Genomic DNA, 21,397 nt, shown 5'->3' with positions numbered 1-21,397 from the left:
ATGTAGAATGTGTCTTCATATTTCGTTACGGTAGGAGGCGTGTGACATTGAATTAAGTAGGTCTTTGAACCTGTCGAGACTTTTTGTAGAAAATATCATTTTTGTAGAATCACGAAGACCCCTAGAGAACACCATTACAGTAGTTCAAATGTATACCACAATGCTCCGCCGGAAATATATATTTCAACTCGCTGTAGTGGCTGATTCCGCAGCTGGAAGAAACAGGATGAACGTCTACTATCGACATTAATTCAACTATAATGTCTCTTACAACGCAAAGCTTTTAGGCATTGTAAGAGTCACCTGGAGGATAATAATAAAATATGATATCATCTCGACAAAAGCTGAACAAAAAGAGACTACAAAAACAAAAAAGATGGAGACGCGGGGAATCGAACCCCGGACCACTCCCATGCTAAGGGAGTATTATACCACTAAACCACATCCCCAATTCGATGTAGATGAGCAGTATTTCTAACAATATAAGCCTAAAACATCAGACATGCCAGCACTGCCGCCCTCGACGTGTTTCTTTATTATGCAGTGGAACGAAGCGTAGCAAGCATTATCAATATCGTCATTACAGCACTACTTTGCGCTTGAATTATCTAATAGATTCTTCAAACAGTATTAGTCGGTAACATACACAGTATTACCCTCTTCATCCACGCCAGCGCCATCAAAACCCGCGTGAAACTTAATTGAACAAAAATCGAACCGCTTTGGAGACATGCCCCATCGCGCCCGGTTTGTCCTCCACGGATTCTTCATCGCCAGTCTTGACATAGAACCGCCGGAGACTGTCGAGATCGATTGTCCGGGAATCCACCCAGAACGGCCCACGATAGTAGATCTTGGCCCCAATATAAATGACGACGATAGCAACAACACTGACATAGTTGGCAAAGAAGTTCTTCGCCGTGGTCTGTCCTCCAAGCGGCCAGACACTCAGATAGAACTCCGCAATAATGAGCAAAATACACCATCCCAGTCCCCAGATGGCCGCGTAAGGGAACGTCCAGCTTTTCCAAGGCAGGTCGGATACATCGCGGCCCTGGACTTTCCAGGCATAACGCATCCGGAGGTGCGATAGACAGATCATCCCCCAGCCGAACAGAGTGAACAGAGACGTGAGATTGGAGAACCATGTGAAGACTTCCTCGCCGCTGTTGTTCACATTGAGGTAGCCCAGGCCACCTCCGATGAGAAGAGTAATGAAGAGTCCGGCTAGGGGACGTCCGACCTTATCTGCTTTTCCGAAGATCTATGCAGCACGAGGTGCGGCTCGTATTAGCCATCTTCATCTGACCAGCGTTTCTGAGTATACGTCACTTACCTTGGGCGCCATCTTCACATGGGCCAGCCCCATAAGAGCACGGGACCCGGCATATCCAGAGATACTTCCCGTGGACACGACCGAGATGAAAACTACGGCGTTCATTATATGGGCCAAAGGCTCGAGACCCGCGTTGCGATAGGCAATGACAAATGGCGAGGCGTTGACTCCCGAAGCGCCGAAGAGATTGTTGTCCTTTGGGTCAACCGTAATAGTGATCATGAGGGAGCCTAGGATATAAAATAAGGAAAGACGCAGCCAGATCGATCCCACAGCCTTGGGGACAGCTCTTCTGGGGTTGGAGGTTTCGGCTGCAACCAGAGCGCAGTTTTCGGATCCAGACATGGCAAAGATACAAGTGGGCATGACACTGAGGAAGCCTTTAAATCCGTTCGTGAAGGCGTACGAGTTCCAATACCGAAAGCCGATAGGGCCCTCAGCAGGGGCGCCTCCTGCAGATACGACTGCGACATGTTAGTCGAGCGGGAAAGGAAGATATTCGTGCCAGTTTCTCACCAATCAGGGAGATAATAACAATGATAATCCACCCGAATTTGATCGAAGATGAAACAACTTCCACTTCTCCAAAGAACTTGACAGCCCACACGTTGATAAGAATAATCACGACCCAGAAGATAGTGATCCAGGCTGCCGTGGGCACCTTGTCGGTCCAGAAATTGAGAACAGTCACGACACCCTATGGTGGTCAGGTTCTGGGAACTCGAGAGTCATCTATGGTGAACATACTTGTAACTCGTTGGCGATGGTGATCCAGTATGAGAACCAGTATGCCCATCCTAAGGCAAACCCGGCTGCCGGGTCAACAAAGATCGAGGTCCATTGAATGAATGCCGAAGGCAGAGGATACATTACGGCCATTTCGCCGATGGAATGGCTGACCGACCAGATCATGGTACCGCTCAAGAGATAACCGATAAAGATGGCCGCTGGACCACCATTTGCTAGGGATGTTCCACTGCCTAGCCATAATCCCATGCCAATCGATGACCCTAGGGCAATCATGGTGATGTGGCGGGTGGATAGCGTCCGCTGGAGATCGGTTTCCGCGCCATGATCGATGTCAACCGCCCAATCGGCAGTGGGCTGGATGGTCTTTTTCATACTCCCTGACGAATTGCGCGGAGGGATGATGGATTCGCTCATAGTGAAGGGAGGGAGGGAAGGAAAGGTAAACTCGGGCGGAAAGTATCGAGCCAGAGAAACAAGGCGACCGGGAGGTCATTAATATAGAAGTATGAACGACAATCAGTGGCTAATGCTACCATACCCTTTTGTAGGAACCAAAAATAGCGGGTTATTTAGGACAGATAAGACATCAGCTTTATCTTTGCCTGGACCACTCGCAAATAGCCTTTCCCAACCCTTAGTACTGACCGCAATGCAACCTGCATATGGGCGATACACTAAGTTGGGAAGGTTTCTGGAAATGCGTATCACCGCGTGGTCAGACCATTTGGCTGACGGTTGATAAGTGCGCTTCCGCCAATTGCACATCTGCAAGAAGCCTTATCACTAGCCCCTAATGCATCGACAGATATCGAATGTACCACTGAGCCATCCTTCGTGATACAGAGTGTAACCTGCGTGGTAATTCAAGCAGCGACGATTACTGAACGAGCGATGGGAAGTCGCTTGGGTGGCGGCCTGAGCTTCGATCAAGGTTACATGTTCAGCGAGTTCTTTCCATATTTTGCTGGCCTAATCGCAAGTAATCTGGGGAACACGCCGCCCAGATGGCGTTCGGTGTAGCCATGGATGACCAGACTCCTTCTGTATCCCTTGCGTCCATCCGGCCACGTTGTCTGTGATAGAGTTCATGGAATCGCGGGGAACCCTGGAATTGAGATCTGCAAACGGAACCAGAAGTCATACAAGTAGGCATGTCAAGCCTGGATGTAGGACCAAGGAACCATGGGAATCGACAGATTCGTGGTAGAGACCGGAACGGGTCGAGAGCCAATAGTGACATCACGATAATCCCTGGAGGAGTAGTTTAATTTACCCCAGATAAGAACTTTGAAGACAAGCCTGCAAGATTCAACCCACGCATTGTGGAAGTGGATCAGGTATCATTGAGAGCGCCTATCGCATCATCTTGACAGCCATTTGTTATCATTGTCATCTATGGCATTGGCCGCCTTAGCGCCATTTCGGGTATCAGCGGACAGGATGGACGCGTTATCGCTTTTTCCTAATTTGGCGCTGATTGACATGTCGTGATGCAAGGTCTGGCATTTCATACGTCCGAGTGGTGCATAGGCTTCTTTAGTTTGTAGTCGTTCGATCTGACCGCGTTTCAAGATATCTACTTATTTCCACAAAACATACCCTATGTGTACACCAAAGAAAGAGGACTTCCCTCCAACTCTAGCCAAGACTGAGTATTTCAAAAAGCGGTAGAGGTGGAAAAAAAAAAGAAAAAAGAAAAAAAAAAACCAAAGATCTGGACCTGTAGATCGACTACGGACGAGCTTTATATCAAAAGGACCAAAAGGGCTCTATCGTTAACTCTACTGACCGTTTCAATAGCGCTGACGGATGTGGCCGTTCTTTGGGGCCAGGCGGAAGTCCGCCCCGAGCAACTGATGTCGTGGAAATTCATGCTGGGCTCGCCATTTTCCTCTGGCTATCGCAAGAACACTTTTACTAAACTGTTGATGGTGATCTCCATGTGGTCATCTGCTGTTAAAACCCACCAAAGTACATGATAGACACGCCTACCTATCACTCATCAATCGGTTGGACAGATCAATTTATGATCCTGCCCGAGTCATTACGCAGCAGTAGAATACCACAAGGATTATCAATATGGAACAATGGAGCGGCACGTCTGCCAGGCTCTCAACTTGTCCGGGTACCCTGATAATGCAAGGCTCGAAAGTGTGGTCGATGCCTTTCATGCCGACTTGTCCTGCCAAGTGTTGATGAACTCAACTTCCCATGATGCCCATCGCATCGTCAGGCATGTTCAAATGAACAGTTCCAAAGCACGCCATTTTGCTGCTCCTCATAGCCATAATGACTACCTGGTGGACTGATGCCAAACACACGTTGCCTAAGAATCCTTGTGTCGGTACAGTGACCACATTCTGGCAGGTTTTCCAGAGTTATTGGGTATCAATGTTATCCGGCTGAGTCGAAGGGGTGTTTTCGGCGGGTGGTTGTTCAGTTTGGGATGTGAGGTGTTGAGATTGGGATTGGGTAGGCTAAAAAGACATGACGATATTTCGTTCGCAAAAGAGAAACAGACAACACCTATACCTATTAGTACCAGGTTAAAGAACCATATATGAGTGTTCCCATGCGATGTGCGCATTGGAAATCCTTTGAAGTGATTCAACAATATAATTTGCGCAGAGGGATGGTCGGTATGAATTTAGGTCCCCGCTGGAGTGTTTTAACCTGGCAGCGAAACGAAGGAATAACTCTCCGCAAAGGTCCACCGGTTATGCGCGAATGTTGACGATTGGAAGCTAAGCCACAGGTGAAGTAGACAGGGGCTGTCGCTCAGTAGACGGGTATTTGGACTGACGCGAGCGTAGCTTCAAGTATACCACAAAAGAATTAACAGAGCCATGTCGTGCGGCTGTCTAAGCGGTATCGGACGTTATCCGGCGTAGGAGAGTATGACAAAGATGCTCAACAGTTGCCAGAGACTTTCTGACAGAGTTACCGAAGCTTTCGCTAGCTTGGGTGCTGGGGTCACAAAAGAGTATGTAGGCGAAGCCACCCGTCAACCACGGGTGAAATCCAGCCAATAATAGGGGCGACTTTCGGGAGGTACTTCCAGTACCAAGTCGGGAGAATCGCATTGTCTGGTGGTCAATCTAATCTCGCTCGTATATTAAGCATGTGATGTTCAGCCGCCTGATGTCGGACTCGAGCTCCTTTTCATCTGCCAATCATTGCCATGCTAGGAATGTGAGTGACTGACATGATGTTTTCTGTCATAATACAGTAGAACACAAAGAGCATAACAAGAGCGACCGTTGGTGTTCAAAGTATTAGTGATGTTGGTGATGTTGGCCATGGGCCCATTGTTGCAGGTGAAAAGAGGGGGAGGGAGATTCGTGACACTTCACCTACGGCAAGCCAATGCGACCAACATGCATTAATTCGTTTTTTCACCTTTTTCCCCGTCAAGCCCTTTCACCGCTCAGCTGGCCGCCTTGGGATTAGTCAGTACTAGGCCAATGCTGATGATTCATCAGTAGCTCACAGTCATGTGACTATGTAATTAGTGTAATTAGACCAAGTATACTACCTAGTAAAGAAGTAGACGAAGCAGACCACGTAGACCACAGTTTAGCCAGACTGGGTAGACTAAGCAGATCAAGTAGATTAAGCAGACCGAATAAGTAATTTCAGCAGATTCAAGTAAACTATTCTGTCGGCAGAAACAAGTTAACAGTGTAAGAATTACTCCGTAATACACCGTACTTAGCCCGTGACCAAGGCGGGCCGACAAGACCAAATGTGGAGAGAAAAATAATTGCCGACCTGGACTCCGGACTTTCTGGGTCAATACCCCAGATTCTTTACACCGTGTCGGTTGAATCACGCCAGATTAGATTGCTATCATATTATTCTAGGCACGCTTCTGCTCATGTGAAATCGGCAACTCTTTCAACAAGCTCCTTCACGCATGAATTCTGAGCGCGATATTACCTAGCCGAGTGGCGTTTTTCCCGGTTAACCGAGTCCAGTTCATCGGAGTCTATTCAGCGTCATGACCAATAGATCGATTTGCCAGAAGGACTCGGGTCACCCTCGGCGGCGTTGGGGGACGAGCCAAGATTCCGAACGGGATACGAGCTGTGACGTCGTATTTAGTAGGCCTACGAAAAGGCCTCCGAGACGGTGACGCAGGAAGAAGAATGTGCCCCCTACGAAAACTGGTCACATTAATTCCATGTCTCGTCATGCCATCCATTGGCGATTTAAGATGCATCGTGTGTCTCGGTTAAATAGCCATTCATCCGAAATCGCAGCTCACCAAGAGGGAAAATCTCCGTTTGGAATCAACCGAGTGGATGAGTCCCTGGAAAACTCCACACACCATGACGCCGTTGATTTGTCGAATCCCCATGTTCTCCATAGTACTCCGTGGGCGTCCCCGGACCTCCACATTCCCTCTACGGTTGATCCCTTCTTTTTACGGGTCGCCCGCCGGTCCAATGTCTCGCCCGTTTAAGTCATACCAGCATATGCAGTCGCTGTTATATAAAGCTTCTCCAGGGTTCTCAGGGTCAAGATCTTTCGGACGAACCCAACGTGGCCGCTAATTCTGGAGTTTAGTTACTGGCCAAGATGTATCGGATTACAAACATATATGGTATGCTAGGAGACCCTAGGTGGCTGATCAACGCGAGATAGCTGACTGTCATAGTGCTCGCCGCATTTGGCACCATTGGCGGTGCCCTTTTCGGTTTTGATGTTAGGTAAAGAAGCATCGCGATGTTACTCTCCCCTCAAGCTGATTCTGACTCGAGAGAACAGTTCTATGAGTGCCTGGATTGGCACGAAGCAGTATCTCGACTATTTTAACAGCCCCGACTCCAACTTACAAGGTGGTGTATGTATAATCTCCTCTCACGCCGCTTGAATAATTCGCGAAGGCTGACGTATTGTTCGCTTAGATCACTGCTTCCATGTCCGCGGGTTCTTTCGCTGGCGCCATCGCTGCTGGTTGGGTCTCTGATATCGTGGGTCGTCGGATGTCCCTTATGATCGCGAGTGTGATCTGGATTATTGGTGCCGTCCTTCAGCTTAGCGCACAGAACGTCGCGCATCTGGTTGTCGGACGTGTCGTCAGCGGTCTTTCTGGTCCGTACATACGATATCCCCCTTCTTAGCACCTTCTCAGATTAACCAATCTCAATAGTCGGTATCACTTCCTCCCAGGTCTGTGTGTATCTTGCAGAATTGGCTCCCGCTCGCATCCGTGGTCGCATCGTCGGTATCCAGCAATGGGCTATCGAATGGGGTATTCTGATCATGTATCTGATTTCCTACGGCTGTGGAAAGGGTATCGAGGGCCCAGCCTCATTCCGCGTCGCTTGGGGCATCCAAGCCGTCCCCGGTCTCATTTTGCTGTTGGCCCTCCCGTTTTTCCCGGAGTCGCCCCGTTGGCTGGCTAGCAAGGAAAGGTGGGAAGAGAGTCTGGACACGCTAGCGTTGCTGCACGGTAAAGGCGATCGTAACGACCCCGTCGTGCAGGTCGAATGGGAGGAAGTGCAGGAGGCTGTGCGTATCGCCCGTGAGGCAAAGGACGTGACTTTCCTGGCTCTGTTTGGACCCAAGATTTGGATGCGCACCATGTGTGGCGTCAGTGTGCAGGTGTGGCAGCAACTGCTCGGTGGTAATGTTGCTATGTACTATGTCGTCTACATTTTCACCATGGCCGGCATGGTGAGTCCGATGTCTTATCCCGAATCAGCGAATGTTGCTGGCTAACACAACCTTCCAGGACAACAACGCCACTTTGTATTCCTCTGCGATCCAGTACGTGATCTTCCTTGTCACCACCGGTGTCGTTCTGCCATATATCGACCGCATCGGCCGCCGCTTCCTGTTGCTATCGGGTGCCATCACCTGCATGATACTTCATTATGCAATTGCTGGTGTCATGGCGAGCTATGGTAATCCGGTCGACCAGATCGATGGTAACGAGAATTTGCGATGGGAGATCAAGGGAGCTCCAGGCAAGGCTGTCATTGCTCTCTCGTACATCTTCGTCGGTGTTTACGGTCTCACCTGGGTATGTTTCCGCCTCCAAACAATTGGTACCTGAGTCTGTGCTAACAGGAACACAGGCCCCTGCCGCCTGGATTTACGCCTCTGAAGTGTTCCCCCTGAAGTACCGTGCTAAGGGTGTCGGTCTTTCTGCCGCGGGTAACTGGATCTTCAACTTCGCCCTGGCCTACTTCGTCGCTCCCGCCTTCACCAACATCAAGTGGAAGACCTACATCATCTTCGGCGTGTTCTGCACGGTGATGACCTTCCATGTGTTCTTCATGTATCCCGAGACGGCGCGTCGGTCGCTTGAAGAAATTGATATAATGTTCGAGTCGAACGTGAAGCCGTGGCAGTCGAGCAAACTCCAAGATAAATTTGGAGAGGAGATCGCACGGCGCCAGCAGAGTGTTTCGGAAGAGAAGGCAGCAGATGCCTCCCACAAGGAAGTTGCCTAGAGCAGGATTATCTATAGAATCTGTATGTAGTTCCTGATGGACTCCCAATCTATTAATTGTTTCTGGTTCGAATGGTCGACCATAAAGGACAGCGTTATCCCGTATTGGGCCTATAATGCAATAAGATCTACTGTAGTACATATAAGTGACGCAATCGAGCGTGAATTGAGAGCTAAGGAACTAGCTGAATCCCGAACCATGGCTATCATTGTAAATCAAAATGAGCAAACATAGACGAATGTCGATGTCTTGCCCTAGCACTGAGCAATAAATTAATCTAGCCCTTCTGCCAAAAGCTTAATCTAACATCTGTCCTTCCGAAAGATCAGGGTCTCTACTCTACTATCCCGTCTTCCAAAATTGCCAGACCCCTTATGTGAACCAATACGAGTTGGGGGCCCGATTATGCGGTTTTATGACTGAGGAGGTACAGTTCCACCGCGTAGAAGACGTGACTAGACATCAATTCATATGGTTCCTATATGATAATATGTCATGGAACACCGAACTTCTAACCACTCCAGATCAGCATCATATATAGAAGTCGAATGCGATATCTTAACGACGGTCCTGAATAGTTGAACAACGCTGATGTCTTTCACAGATCAGATGCTAGTCGGATATCGCACCATCAACATCTGATGGGACAGTCAACATGGCCGAGGTATCTAAGTACGGGGATAGAGCTGAAACGACACTGTCCATGGCTTGAAATATAAATAGACAGTCTTACCATGTGGAATTCTATGTATCAGTTTGGGATAGCAATGGTTTTCCGGCTGACCCCTTGGCTCGATCGGACTTCTTTCCGATGCTCCCACCAAGCAGCGCCGAGGTGAAAATAGACTTCTGGAAGGATTGGATGATACTTTTAGCATCTTACACGTGCCGAAAAGCCATCATGAACTCCGATCCTCTCGGGCCGAGGAGGATCAAGTCCAATATCTAGGACTAAATAGGTAATAATCGAAAAGGGAAATATGCGAATGTTCCAACCAGGGAATATGGTCCGATAGATACTAGATTGATTACTCTGTGTACTTAATTTGGAACTCAGGAAAAGTTAAGCAGTTTAAACGAGAACGCTTAGATGAAATATTAGAGATTAATCTACTCCATGCGCCATATAGAGATAATATATAATCAGGATATTCTGATATTACTTAGTCCTACCATAGCTGTGTAGAAGAACTGAAGCCTTCGATTCAATAGACAGCGGATATATTAAACCTTAAAATTAGGAATCGATAAACTTGATGTTAGGGTTAGTCTGTACGATTTTTAATTGAGTGCCAGATGATAATATATAAAAACAGGCCTACTAATTAGCGGCGCTTATCGACGGGGAAAGCGCAGCCCCGATTTAAATGCCAATGTCATAGGGCGTAGGGTGTGCCTTCCCAGTGCCTCGGCTGTGAGGAATGGCGCTCTTCCTCCCCAACCATGGTATTCTAACCACAACAAAGGTATACAATTCACCATGAATGTCCTTGTGTGGAGAAATTCCTCGAAGAGAGTTCCATCGCTCGTGACAAGAAACACTGCTCTCAGAGCGAAATCATTCCTGCGAACCATGTCCCAGTTTCGGGTTATCGAGCACACAGTCCGAGCCCAACATATCCGAGACCGATTCGGCGCGACGGAACCAGGCCAAGCGAACAAGCTACGTCTGGCTGTAAAACAATACATCCCGAAATCGAACGAAAAGCCATCTCCTGGCGATGTTACAATTATTGGTGCGCACGCGAACGGATTTCCGAAGGTAACAGGTTACCTATCTCGCGAACGTAGAACCGCAGGTTGACAAAGACAGGAAATGTACGAGCCGCTATGGGATGACCTGGAACAGCGAATGAGCTCCCTGGGCAGGAGAATCCGGAGCATATGGATCGCAGATGTCGCGCACCAAGGCCAGAGTTGCGTCTTGAATGAGAGAATTCTTGGCAATGATCGTTCGTATCTTCCTACCCGACCATAGGGTAGGGCTTTTCTGCTGATGCTCCTTAGCTAGCTGGAATGACCACGCGAGAGACCTCCTCTTTTTAATTAATCAGTATCAGGACGACATGCCCCATCCTATCATCGGAGTAGGCCATAGCATGGGAGGGATGCACTTGTATGTATACCCTTTCTATACATGTACGAGCGTGGAGCTCTAATACCTCGGGATTTAGAGCCAGTTTAGCATTATTGCACCCATCTCTCCTTCAGGCTCTTGTTTTGATTGATCCCGTCATCCAGACCGAGAACCCGAGCAAGGACTATGCTCCTGCTTCGAGCTACAGACGCGATATATGGCCCACAAAAGAAGACGCCATAAAACGGTTTCAAAACAACAAGGTATATCAGAAATGGGATCCTCGTGTGTTTGAAAAATATGTGGAATATGGACTTCGCGAGGTGCCGACCGAGATATATCCGGAGCCTAGTGAACTCGGTCCACAACCGGTGACATTGACCACTCCTAAAGCCCAAGAAGTATTTACTTTCCTGCGACCTAACTACGAGGGCGGGAGAGTAGACCTTGAGAAAGGTGAATGGCAAAACGAGATGCACCCGGATGATTTGGAGGAGGACTACCCGTTTTACCGACCAGAACCGGCGCAGCTTTTCCGTCGTTTGGGTGAGATGAAACCGAGCGTTCTGTATGTCTTCGGGGAAACTTCTGAATTATCTTCACCCGCCGCTCGTCAAGCCAAGCTGGACGTCACAGGTACTGGTGTTGGTGGAAATGGCGGTGTTCGTCGGCAACGAGTGAAGGAGGTGACGCTGCCAACAGGACATCTCGTTCCAATGGAACGAGTGATGGATTGCGCCAATGCCATTGCTACATTTAGCGATGCTGAGCTGTCTAGATGGGACGCCGAGCGCCAGAAGTACCTTCGTAGATGGAATGCTATACCGCGTCGCGACAAGATCACGGTCGACGATAAATGGAAACAACATATTGGGACATTATCGAGGAAGCCCAAACTATGAGAGATTTTTAGCATGCTGAAGGCGAGTCTTTTCTTATCGTGACGAAGGCTATAGAATAAATGTGCTTACCTATTTGCGGCTGTTCACAATTTTTTATACTTTTCATTACCGAGAGCCTCAATGGCTTGATTGTTCCAAATTAGATAGCAACCAGATTGCCAGAACAACAGACAAATCATCTGATTATTGGTAACAATAGCCTCATTGCGTACGTGGGCATTCCCCGCATAAGGCTAGCCTCACGACTAGCTGCGAAGTCTATACGAGAGAACCAATAGGACCCAATATAGGGTGCGATGTCAATTTGAGGTTCTGATCCACTACACCGTTTAGCCCTCAGCTAAGCTCCCCCAGTCATGGCTCATTGGCCATGGCCCTTGGGGGCTGAACTATCAGATCATCGATATCTTCAGAGAGAACCATTTAAGCTCGGGTTTATTCAATAACTCCCCATCCACTTTCCAGTACTCGTCCTATCGGTAGCCCTATATCATTCAAAACCACCGTACCTGGAAGAAATACAGAACATGTCAAAGCCAACGCTCATCTTTGCCCCAGGAGCCTGGTACCCATCATCAGCATTCGACCCACTCATCGCCAAACTGGCCCCACACGGCTACACCTGCCAAACAGTCTCCTTCCCCTCAATTCAACAAGCAACCGAAATCAAAGACTTAACGGCCGATATCAACGCCGTACGCGCACTCGTCGAACCAGCCGTGAACGCCGGTCAGGATGTCATCATCATCTCACACAGCTGGTCGGGCCTACCTGTAAACAGCGCACTTGAGGGACTAAGCCGAACAGAACGGCAAAGGGAGGGTAAACAAGGTGGCGTAACGAAGCTGATTTTCATCTCGGCCTTCTTGCCGGATGTCGGAGAGAGCTTGATTGGGGCGTTTGGAGGTGTGCCACCGGAGTGGTATGTTATGAATGTAAGTTTCCCTCGATGGCCTGTTATTTTCAATCCGGTCCGGTACATGAGACTAAGAATGTACGAAATAGGAAGAGAATGCTACAGTCACGGCTGCCGATCCATTCACGCTCTTCTTTCATGATGTCCCGGATGGACGGGAGTGGGCGAAAACACTGCGCCCGCATGCGTGGGCGACGAAGAACTCGCCCGCGACTAGGACTGCTTATGTGGATATTCCTGCCGCGTATCTTCTGTGTGAGGATGATCGGGCCATTCCGTTGTTTGTGCAGGAGTTGATGGTTGAGAAGGCTAGGGGGAAGGGGGCTAGCTTTGAGACGGAGAAGATCAAGACGGCTCATACTCCTTGGTTGGTTGTTCCTGATCAGGTTGCCGCGTATATTAGGAAGCATGCCGGGGAGGAGGTGTAGTTATGATTGTAGACTATTGTATGTGTTACTCTTATTGTTATAGACATCTATGTTCTTCATACGGAGCGAGGTCTGGAACTTTTGACTAGTCCTAGGGATGCCTGATCACGGGGGCTATGATATTCAAAACGCTGATGTATGCATTAAAAGTTTCATGAATGCTAAAAATCAACCAAGTCGCTCAAAATCGCCGTCATAATGCATACATGATACAATACAAGAGATATTATACCAGCTCACAGCACCTTCGTACTTCGGATACCAACCTGCAACACCTCGAATCCCCACTGCTGCATCTTAAACCCATCAAATACGCCATGAGGGTCCAAAAGTACCCTCGGACTCGCCATATGACCAGAAATGCGTTGCCATCGCACCTGGTCCTGGCGGAACTCCTCCCAGTCGGTATGGAGCACCAACGCGCTGCATCCAAAACACGCCGTTTCAATGGACTCGGTCACGGTCACCATTTCTGGATGACAGTCGTAGAGTCGTAGCGTGCTTTCGCTGCGGTCGGCCTGAACGTGCGGATCATATATGTTGACTCGCACCCCATTGCTAGTCAAGGTTCGTACCAAGCCCAATGCCGTCGTGGTCCGCGTATCCATCACATTTCCCTTCGACACAAAGCCGAGCACCGCTACTCGTTTCTCTTTCACGTCGCCTAGTCGGGTGATTAAGCGTTTCACGACTCGATGCCTTTGGTATTCGTTCATTCGGAGGACCGCCATCCAGTAATCAACAACCTCCTGTAATCCCAACTCCCTCGCCAGATACACCAAGCAAAGTACATCCGATTGCAGGCTCGACCCGCCGAATCCCAGTCCTGATCGCTGACTTAATCCGAGAGTCTCCGAGACATAATTGATATTGGCGTTCGTCGACTCGCAGAGAACACTAAGGGAATTGAGACTGCTGATCTGTTGGGCGAGCAAAGCGTTGGCCGCGATTTTGCCCAGTTCCGAAGACCATGCGTCCATGGTCACGATGCGATCATCCGGAACCCATGGGGAATACAGCCGTTTCAACGCCGTCAATGCTTCGGGTGACATGTCTTCCGAGAAGACATGTCCGATGATCACGCGGGGTGGATAAAGGAGGTCTCTGATTGCTGCGCCGGGTACGAGGAAGTCGGGGTTAGAAAGTACATCGAAGGATGCCGATGGCGAGGCCGTTTCTTTCAACTACAACCGTTAGGGCAACCGCATGTTATGGTTCTATGAGACTTACGAGCTTCTTTAGTCGTGGTACAATACCGCATGGCGCGGTACTTTTCTGGACTATGATCTTGTGGCCTGTCGAAACCTGTGCGATCGCCTGGATGGCGATTTCCAAGCGGGATAGGTCTATGTCGCTTTTGTCTCCGTTCATGATACTGGATGGCGCGTCTACACACAGGAAGACCATGTCCGCCGCTGCCACGGCTTCGTGCATATTAGTCGAGAAGTTCACATTGGCGAGCTTCCGTCGGCGCGGTAACAGAGCGATGAGCTCCCCGTGATTGGTACTATTACTTGAGTTTTCTAGACAATCTTCATCCTGTGAGGCCTCTGGCTTTGGTGATGGCGACGGTGTCGGTAATGCCGGTGGGTCATTAGGCTCAAATAATAAATTTTCCAGTCCTGGTTCAAAGACAGGAGGGCGATCTGAATTCCATGCGGCAATGAGACGAGCATCACTGTCCACGACAGAGAACTGGATATGTGGGTTTTGCGACGCAAGTACCAGTGCCGTCAATCCACCTTGAGCAAACAGATTAGCGACCATACGAGTCTGAATCAGCACGAGCCATAAACCATACATACCCACATATCCCGCGCCTATCATACAAGCTTTCCGAACATTCTCGACCTTCTCGCTTTTCAACTGCGGTAATTCTATCTCCTCCACGCTATCTGAATAGGTATGCCCTTTAACGACCACCCGAGGACTGTCACCCTGCTCGATGGCCTTGTATCGCCGTCGCCGAAACAAAAAAGTGAGCCCGGCGAGGACGAGCAAAATGGGTAGGAAGGGCATCATGGCCGGGAGAAATGGTAGAATGCCAAACGACCTCCCCTCGTCATGGAGGACTTTGTATCAAGTTGGGACCGAGAAGTGGGCACTTTTAGTGTCGTGTCGAAATGGGTCTATCGATATCAAGTAGCGGTCAGTTCACCAGCCACCTCACCAGTTCCTTTAATTCTCCGATCGTCTTAGATTGTGCCACCATTTCCGACCGTGGTAAGTCAGACTGAATTATCAGACTTGGGAGGATTCGTAACGCGATCCCACTGGTCCTTGGTGTTGTTGTGTCTGACTACGTGGCATGCGACTTGGCGCATTGGGTCTTAGCTATTGGGTACGAACGCGCGGATGTTCTTTATTTGGATCTGCGACGCAGTATGGGTACGTGGCTATACTCTGTTTGTAGTAGTTTCTGTGGATCCAGATGTCAGGCTGTGTATACAGTTCGTTTGGTGTCACCATCTGCTATGATCTTCGCTTTTGCGACCAAAGAAGGTGGACATGTCGGGCTTGTGTATAGCCTCACATCTGGCAAGGATATATATAGCCACATGGTGCTATGTGCACCAGGGACCTAATTTTAACATTATTCTATTCTACTTTATTTTTACTTCGTCACCGCGACCACTAGTATGTCTCAGATATTGACAGCTCTTCAAGGTTTCTGTCATAGGTCAACAGTGGAGCCCAAGGCTTAGCTGCTTTCCACAACGACCTCATTTGCTTGGAAATAATGTAACATGGTATACCTTACCCTATCAACGTAACCTAACCTAACTTAGCTATCTACTAGATTGTCTGCAAATTCCTGTTCGAAACCTAGCTAATATATCGCATTTACTACTGTTATTGAACGATTTCCCTCCGTGGTAGACCAAATCATGAACCACCACGTGAGCAGTGTACCAGACAAACGCCACAACAAAAGTACCAAAAGCAAAACAAGGCCTGGGAAAAAGCAAAGTCTTTTAAGTTTCGCATTGGGGTGGGATACATGAAGAAAGCGCCAAATATAGGGAGCTCCACGATTGATTCTCATTGCCATGACCCCGCCCCCACGCGGGGGAAATTCAAGCAAGGAATGCTCAGCAGCCTCATAAACCCAAACCGAGATTCAATTTTCAGGATCATCCGCCTCTTACCGTCTTGGGAAGGAAGTCAAGGCTGCCAGATGATCGTGTCGATTCTTTGTCCCTGGTGATTAGTTGCCTTCCATCGGCGGAACTGCGGATGAGGCCTCCGTGTCGGACCTGCGCTCTGGCTAGGGGTATATAAATTAATGAAATAGGAGCAAAGGACGTTGAAGAATCGAACTATTTAATTCACTTGGTACTATCATCTTTCATAGCCCAAATTATAGACCCAGACATGCCTACGTCCCGAACCATCTCCATTGTCGGATGTCACGCCGAGGGAGAAGTCGGCGATGTGATTATCGGCGGAGTCCTCGACGTCCCCGGAAAGACCATGTTCGAGAAGCGACAGCATTTCCTATACAAGCAAGATGAGGTAAGGTCTCTTCTTCTCAATGAACCTCGAGGCCGACCAGGCAAACATGTGAACCTTATCCTCCCTCCCTGCGATCCCCGTGCTGATGCCGGGTTAATAATTATGGAAAACGAAGAATATGCACCCATGTCGGGATCCAACTGTATATGCACGGTCACCGTACTTTTAGAAACCGGCATGATCCCTATGAAGGAGCCCGTGACCGAGCTTACGCTTGACACTGCAGCCGGACTTGTCCAAGTGAGGGCTGAATGCCGGGGAGGCAAATGCAAGAGCGTCGCCTTTGATAACGTCCCGTCCTTCGTGTTTCAGCTCGATTACAAGATTGACGTTCCTGGTATCGGCACTGTGTCTGTCGATATCGCCTACGGAGGCATGATGTACATACTCGTCGACGCGGGATCACTTGGCCTGAGAATCCGGAACGCCGATGGCCCAAAGTTAGTCGAGGTCGGGGAGAAGATCAAACAGGCAGTCAACGCAGCTTACACCCCGGCACATCCCGAGAACCCCGATATCTTTGGCTATAGTGTTCTCGCGTTCACTGAGCCTGTCGAAGAGCTTTCGGACGGAAGTGGCAAGACGGCTATCAATACAGTTGTTACTTCTCCGGGCAGATTTGATAGAAGCCCTTGCGGCACGGGTAGTTCTGCCCGTCTAGCTGTCTTACATGCTCGAGGACAGATTGCCGTCGGGGAGAAGTTTGTGCATAGGAGTATTCTGGGGACTGAGTTCATCACCCATATTCGGGGGACGACCAAGGTCGCTGATTATCCGGCCGTTTTGCCAACTATCCAGGGTCGGGCGTGGATTACGGGTTATCAGACGGTTGTGCTAGACTCGGAGGATCCTTTCCCCCAAGGATTCCGTGTTGGTGATCAATGGCGCTGTAAACTTTGAGTATGGTGCTCAGTAGCTATCAATACTACTTTAACAGTTGTTGTGTCGATGTCCTGAAGACAAGAACCTAGTCCGGGAAGTTTAATAGCACCACGATTAAGGCTCTACAGTTCAATAAAGAATTAGAACCTGAACCATATATAACTTGCATCATGAAGTACACCAAGCTGTCGCAAGATAAAGAGAAGAGTCCAAAGAATCTCGTCAAGGCGTAAGTACAGAACAGGTTACACGCACAGCATCCAAAGTACGACACCAAGCCATTGTCACGGCGACAATGTCGTACAAGATGAGCGGGCCACGTCAAGGATATTAACCTCAAGCCAAACGTCCATCCCTCTTCGCGGGTACGTTTTCGCAGGATAATCCATACCAAAGAAGTCCACATACCATAACCCCGACAAGATGCACCTGCCCCACTTCAAGGTCATCATCGTGGGAGCATCCATCGAAGGCATTACCTTAGCATACTGTCTGCACCGGGCAGGGATCAACTATCTTATCCTCAAAAGGCGCAACGAACGTGTTCCTCCTCGAGAGGACCTACTGATTGTCATGCCAAACGGAGCACGGATCTGGGATCAATTAGGCTTACTGGATCGAATAACGGACTTTATTGTGCCAATAGAGAAGGCGTACATGACTCTACCAGATACGGGCTCACACGAGATTGGGTTCCCTAGAGTTCTACGTGAACGGTGTGTATACCTTCGTCCCATGCAATTGTCACTCTAAGTATCACTTAGATTCGGATATTCGCCGGCGTTCATGAGTAAACGGAAAGTGCTTGAGATGTTATATACCCACCTTCCGCGAAATGATAAACTCAAGTTCGACAAGAATGTTGTCCGCATAGAGACTGGGCCGAATTGTATGCGGGTCGTAACGTGGGATGGATATGACTACGGAGGCGATCTTGTCGTTGGAGCAGATGGTGCGCACAGCAAGGTACGGGGTGAGATGGCTCGACTGTCGAAACTAGAGGGATTAACGATGGATGTCAACAATTGTAGGTTTATCAATAGCCATTCTGGCTGTAAGGTACCCTACTAATGTCTCCTTGCAGATATGACCGTCGAGTACGTTCGTATTACAGGAGTTTCCACGCAAGATTTGGACTATCCAGCATTGACTCGTGGCACCATGTTGACCAGTAATTGTGCAGGGCAGAACATAACATGCTTGGTGGGGAACAATGCAGAGATAATCTGGAGTATCTTCTTGAAGTTCGACTGTAAGTACCCCTACGGCAGTGCTCCAGAGCTTTCGGAAAAGGAAATACGACAGCGCTGTGAGAATACCGAACTATACGACCAGGCTCTATCCACCGATCTGAATTGGCGGGACGTGTGGGATAGGCGAAAATCGGTCAGTATGATGCCAATGGAGGAAGGGCTACGTGAAAGGGGGCATTGGAGGGACATAGTCTGTATTGGCGGAAGCATGCACAAGGTGCTCTCATAATCCCCAAGATTCACGTGGGGTGATCTGACAATGATATAGACGGCACCTCATACAGGACAAGATACTAGCTGCTCTATCGAGGATGCCGCTGAGCTGGCTAATTTGTTGTATGGCCGCCTCCGGGGGAGGCGCACAAAGCCCTCGACAGAAGAAATCAACATACTACTCGGTACATTCACGCAACGTCGTATCCGACGCTTGAAGCCTATCTATCGCGAAGCCAAACGAGCAATCCGCCACATGACATTCTGCGGGTCGTGGGATCGACATATTGCGAGATATTACCTTACGAGAAATGAGCAGGTCATTGCCGAATGGTTCTCCAAAGATGTAGCAGGTGGAGTCTCAGTTAAATTCCTTCCACTACCTGAACGTTCAGAGCTGGCATGGTCAGATATTCAGCTCGAGCAATATACGTATTGGTATGGTCCTTTGCTAATGATGATGTTGGTTGGGGTGGTGTTGGTACTAGTCGGATTCAATGTGGTTCCTGGGCTGCATTACACACAGTGATTGTGATTGAGTCGTGCAGGCACATAGGTAGAAGAAAGCCTGCTGCATCTCCCCTGTGATATTTATGATTAAGTACTAATTGTGCACATGGAGCCCGTATTCTCATGGAAGGTCCGCTGATCAGCGTGTAATAAACTCAATTCTTCGAAAATATCCCGAGTTACGCCTTGACCGCGGTATGTATTGGGAGGTGCAACGTCAAGCATGTAGAAATATGCAACGGTCGCAAACCACAGGAAAGAAGAGGAATGAATGGCTGCCCTGAATGCAACCTGCTAAGATAATCAATCATGCATGCATGATCCTGGAATTCCACTCCATCTGATCTCACATGACCCCGCCAACCCCTTCACCGACTTGCTTCTTATTTATAAAATCCCCCCACCACAAACAAGATCACCGCTCACTCGCATAAACTCCACCCTATCCCTACGACCTGATCGTCATAGAAATCCTGCTATAATTACAATGACCAAGTCACTACCGCGCATCGCCTGTTTTCACGGTGGCGGGTCCAAGGGCGCCATCTACGAGGTTCAATGCTCCCAGCTGGCCGGACTGCTGAAAAACGACTTCCAATTCGTTTTCTTCGATGGTCCTTTCGAAAGCGGACCAGGACCAGGCGTTCTGCCCGCTTTCCGTGACTATAAACCTTTCCGGTCATGGTTCAAGAAGGATGGATCGGAAATCGAGCAGAGTGATGGGAGTGGATACGACATCTCGGGGCGGGACGGTGTGGAGCGCGTTTGGAAACTGATGGAGGCGGCGGGTCCCGGTGGAGAATGGGTGGGTGTAATGGGATTCAGTCAGGGCACCCGCATCACCGGTGGACTATTGTTGGACCAACAGCGGAGGACAGCATTTGGGGAACTGGGAAATACTCCGAAGCTGAAGTTTGGGGTGCTGTGTATGGGTGCGGGTGCACCCATGGTGTCGGAGATTGGTCATCGTATGTTGCTCTTTCTCTTAGCTTTTTCGACGCTCTGAATATTTGTATTGACTACTTGATTGTTACAGAGATGGCCGATACGGGATCGACGGATTTAGTGAAGATACCCACGCTACATGTGCATGGACTGAAGGACATGTTTTTGGCATTGGGAAGGCAACAACATGCGACGTATTATGAGTCGGGTACATCAAAGGTATACGATGTTGATTATCATCATGCCATGCCTTGGTATAAGCATGAAGTCCAGCGATTGGCAGAGTTGATCCGCGAGTTGTATCGAGAGTCCACTGGATACTGAGTACAGGGTGGGCTTGCGAGGTCAATGCGAATGGGTACTTTATCTCGAGTGTCTGGTGAATATTTAACGACCCGTCATGAGGCTCAACCAGACTACGGAAGGCGTTATAGACGGAGATTTTGTTTAATCTCAAGTTTCCTCATGTGACAGGGTAGGGGTTCGAGGTAACTATAGCGTAATGAAATACAGTTGTCGGAATTGTGCTCCATATCCGTCATGGAGTATATGATCAATTCAATGCCAACGAAGACGATATTGCCGAAGCTAAGAGATATATGCCTCTTCTTGAGACGATGAAACCGAACCTAGGTGTATATGGTGGATCTACCTATAGCTTCGACGCACTCATTCTCAATGGTGGCATTGCCAATCTCATACTTGATGCCAGGTCAACAACTTCATAATATGAATTTCCTGCCTAGCCGTCTGATACTGGAGAAGACGAGGAATTGCCGACATTGTCTGTCATCATCGCCTTTGTTTGCTTCGGAGTTAATTGGTGATAGTAGCACCAAAATTGATAACAGGGCTAACAACCACAGAAGATATTTACGCAAGCAACTCCCTACTTTTGGTCACCTACGAGAATCGGCGTCGTGGTGAGATTCAGATGTGCGCTAATCCCTTTCTCATGTATGCAAATATGTTGATAGAGACAGGATGCCCAGGATGCTATTGCAGCGCTAGTGCTACACCTTCGGAAGTGTTTCCGACACGGGTCTGCTACAAAAAGCCATCCTATTATATTCAGTCCTCTCTGTACCTGGTGACTTTACCTCAACAACATGGAATTGTGTGTTTATGGTGTTACGCATACACAAGCCAAAGTGGTAGGGGTACAAGAATGGTCCAGCCCGCAACAAAAAGCGATAAGGTGAAAT

The 21,397-nt window shown here is 48.8% G+C and overlaps 7 protein-coding genes and 1 non-coding gene across 8 annotated transcripts; 5 read left to right on the top strand and 3 right to left on the bottom strand.

Annotated features, from left to right (window-relative positions):
- Window positions 1–377: 377 nt before the first annotated feature.
- AO090010t00002 lies at window positions 378–449 on the bottom strand. Its single transcript has one exon. It is a non-coding gene; the product is annotated as a tRNA-Ala (tRNA).
- Window positions 450–697: 248 nt separating this feature from the next.
- On the bottom strand, window positions 698–2,500 carry AO090010000062 (putative amino acid transporter; the record flags this gene model as incomplete). Its single annotated transcript, XM_001827057.3, has 4 exons — window positions 698–1,264; window positions 1,337–1,800; window positions 1,853–2,033; window positions 2,084–2,500. The coding sequence occupies 4 exons, from the start codon at window positions 2,498–2,500 to the stop codon at window positions 698–700; spliced, it is 1,629 nt and encodes a 542-aa protein (XP_001827109.1).
- A 3,917-nt stretch (window positions 2,501–6,417) lies between these two features.
- AO090010000063 (putative MFS glucose transporter) lies at window positions 6,418–8,550 on the top strand (the record flags this gene model as incomplete). Its single annotated transcript, XM_023233831.1, has 7 exons — window positions 6,418–6,463; window positions 6,747–6,798; window positions 6,857–6,932; window positions 6,997–7,183; window positions 7,242–7,768; window positions 7,827–8,117; window positions 8,173–8,550. 7 exons carry the CDS (start codon window positions 6,418–6,420, stop codon window positions 8,548–8,550), a joined length of 1,557 nt encoding a protein of 518 aa, XP_023094019.1.
- A 2,066-nt stretch (window positions 8,551–10,616) lies between these two features.
- AO090010000064 (uncharacterized protein) lies at window positions 10,617–11,529 on the top strand (the record flags this gene model as incomplete). Its single annotated transcript, XM_001827059.3, has 2 exons — window positions 10,617–10,666; window positions 10,725–11,529. 2 exons carry the CDS (start codon window positions 10,617–10,619, stop codon window positions 11,527–11,529), a joined length of 855 nt encoding a protein of 284 aa, XP_001827111.3.
- Window positions 11,530–11,890: 361 nt separating this feature from the next.
- Window positions 11,891–14,640, bottom strand: ugd2 (putative UDP-glucose dehydrogenase Ugd1; the record flags this gene model as incomplete). Its single annotated transcript, XM_023233830.1, has 3 exons — window positions 11,891–11,918; window positions 13,114–14,057; window positions 14,104–14,640. The coding sequence occupies 3 exons, from the start codon at window positions 14,638–14,640 to the stop codon at window positions 11,891–11,893; spliced, it is 1,509 nt and encodes a 502-aa protein (XP_023094020.1).
- A 1,851-nt stretch (window positions 14,641–16,491) lies between these two features.
- On the top strand, window positions 16,492–17,289 carry AO090010000067 (proline racemase family protein; the record flags this gene model as incomplete). Its single annotated transcript, XM_001827061.3, has 1 exon — window positions 16,492–17,289. One exon carries the CDS (start codon window positions 16,492–16,494, stop codon window positions 17,287–17,289), a length of 798 nt encoding a protein of 265 aa, XP_001827113.3.
- A 405-nt stretch (window positions 17,290–17,694) lies between these two features.
- AO090010000068 (FAD-dependent oxidoreductase) lies at window positions 17,695–19,266 on the top strand (the record flags this gene model as incomplete). Its single annotated transcript, XM_023233829.1, has 4 exons — window positions 17,695–17,987; window positions 18,036–18,298; window positions 18,356–18,714; window positions 18,793–19,266. The coding sequence occupies 4 exons, from the start codon at window positions 17,695–17,697 to the stop codon at window positions 19,264–19,266; spliced, it is 1,389 nt and encodes a 462-aa protein (XP_023094021.1).
- A 468-nt stretch (window positions 19,267–19,734) lies between these two features.
- AO090010000069 (uncharacterized protein) lies at window positions 19,735–20,516 on the top strand (the record flags this gene model as incomplete). Its single annotated transcript, XM_001827063.3, has 2 exons — window positions 19,735–20,215; window positions 20,284–20,516. 2 exons carry the CDS (start codon window positions 19,735–19,737, stop codon window positions 20,514–20,516), a joined length of 714 nt encoding a protein of 237 aa, XP_001827115.1.
- Between the last annotated feature and the right edge of the window lie 881 nt (window positions 20,517–21,397).

The sequence above is a fragment of the Aspergillus oryzae genome, chromosome 8 (assembly GCF_000184455.2).
Source record: "Aspergillus oryzae RIB40 DNA, chromosome 8".
Taxonomy (NCBI): domain Eukaryota; kingdom Fungi; phylum Ascomycota; class Eurotiomycetes; order Eurotiales; family Aspergillaceae; genus Aspergillus; species Aspergillus oryzae.
This window is presented reverse-complemented; position numbering and strand designations above follow the sequence as displayed.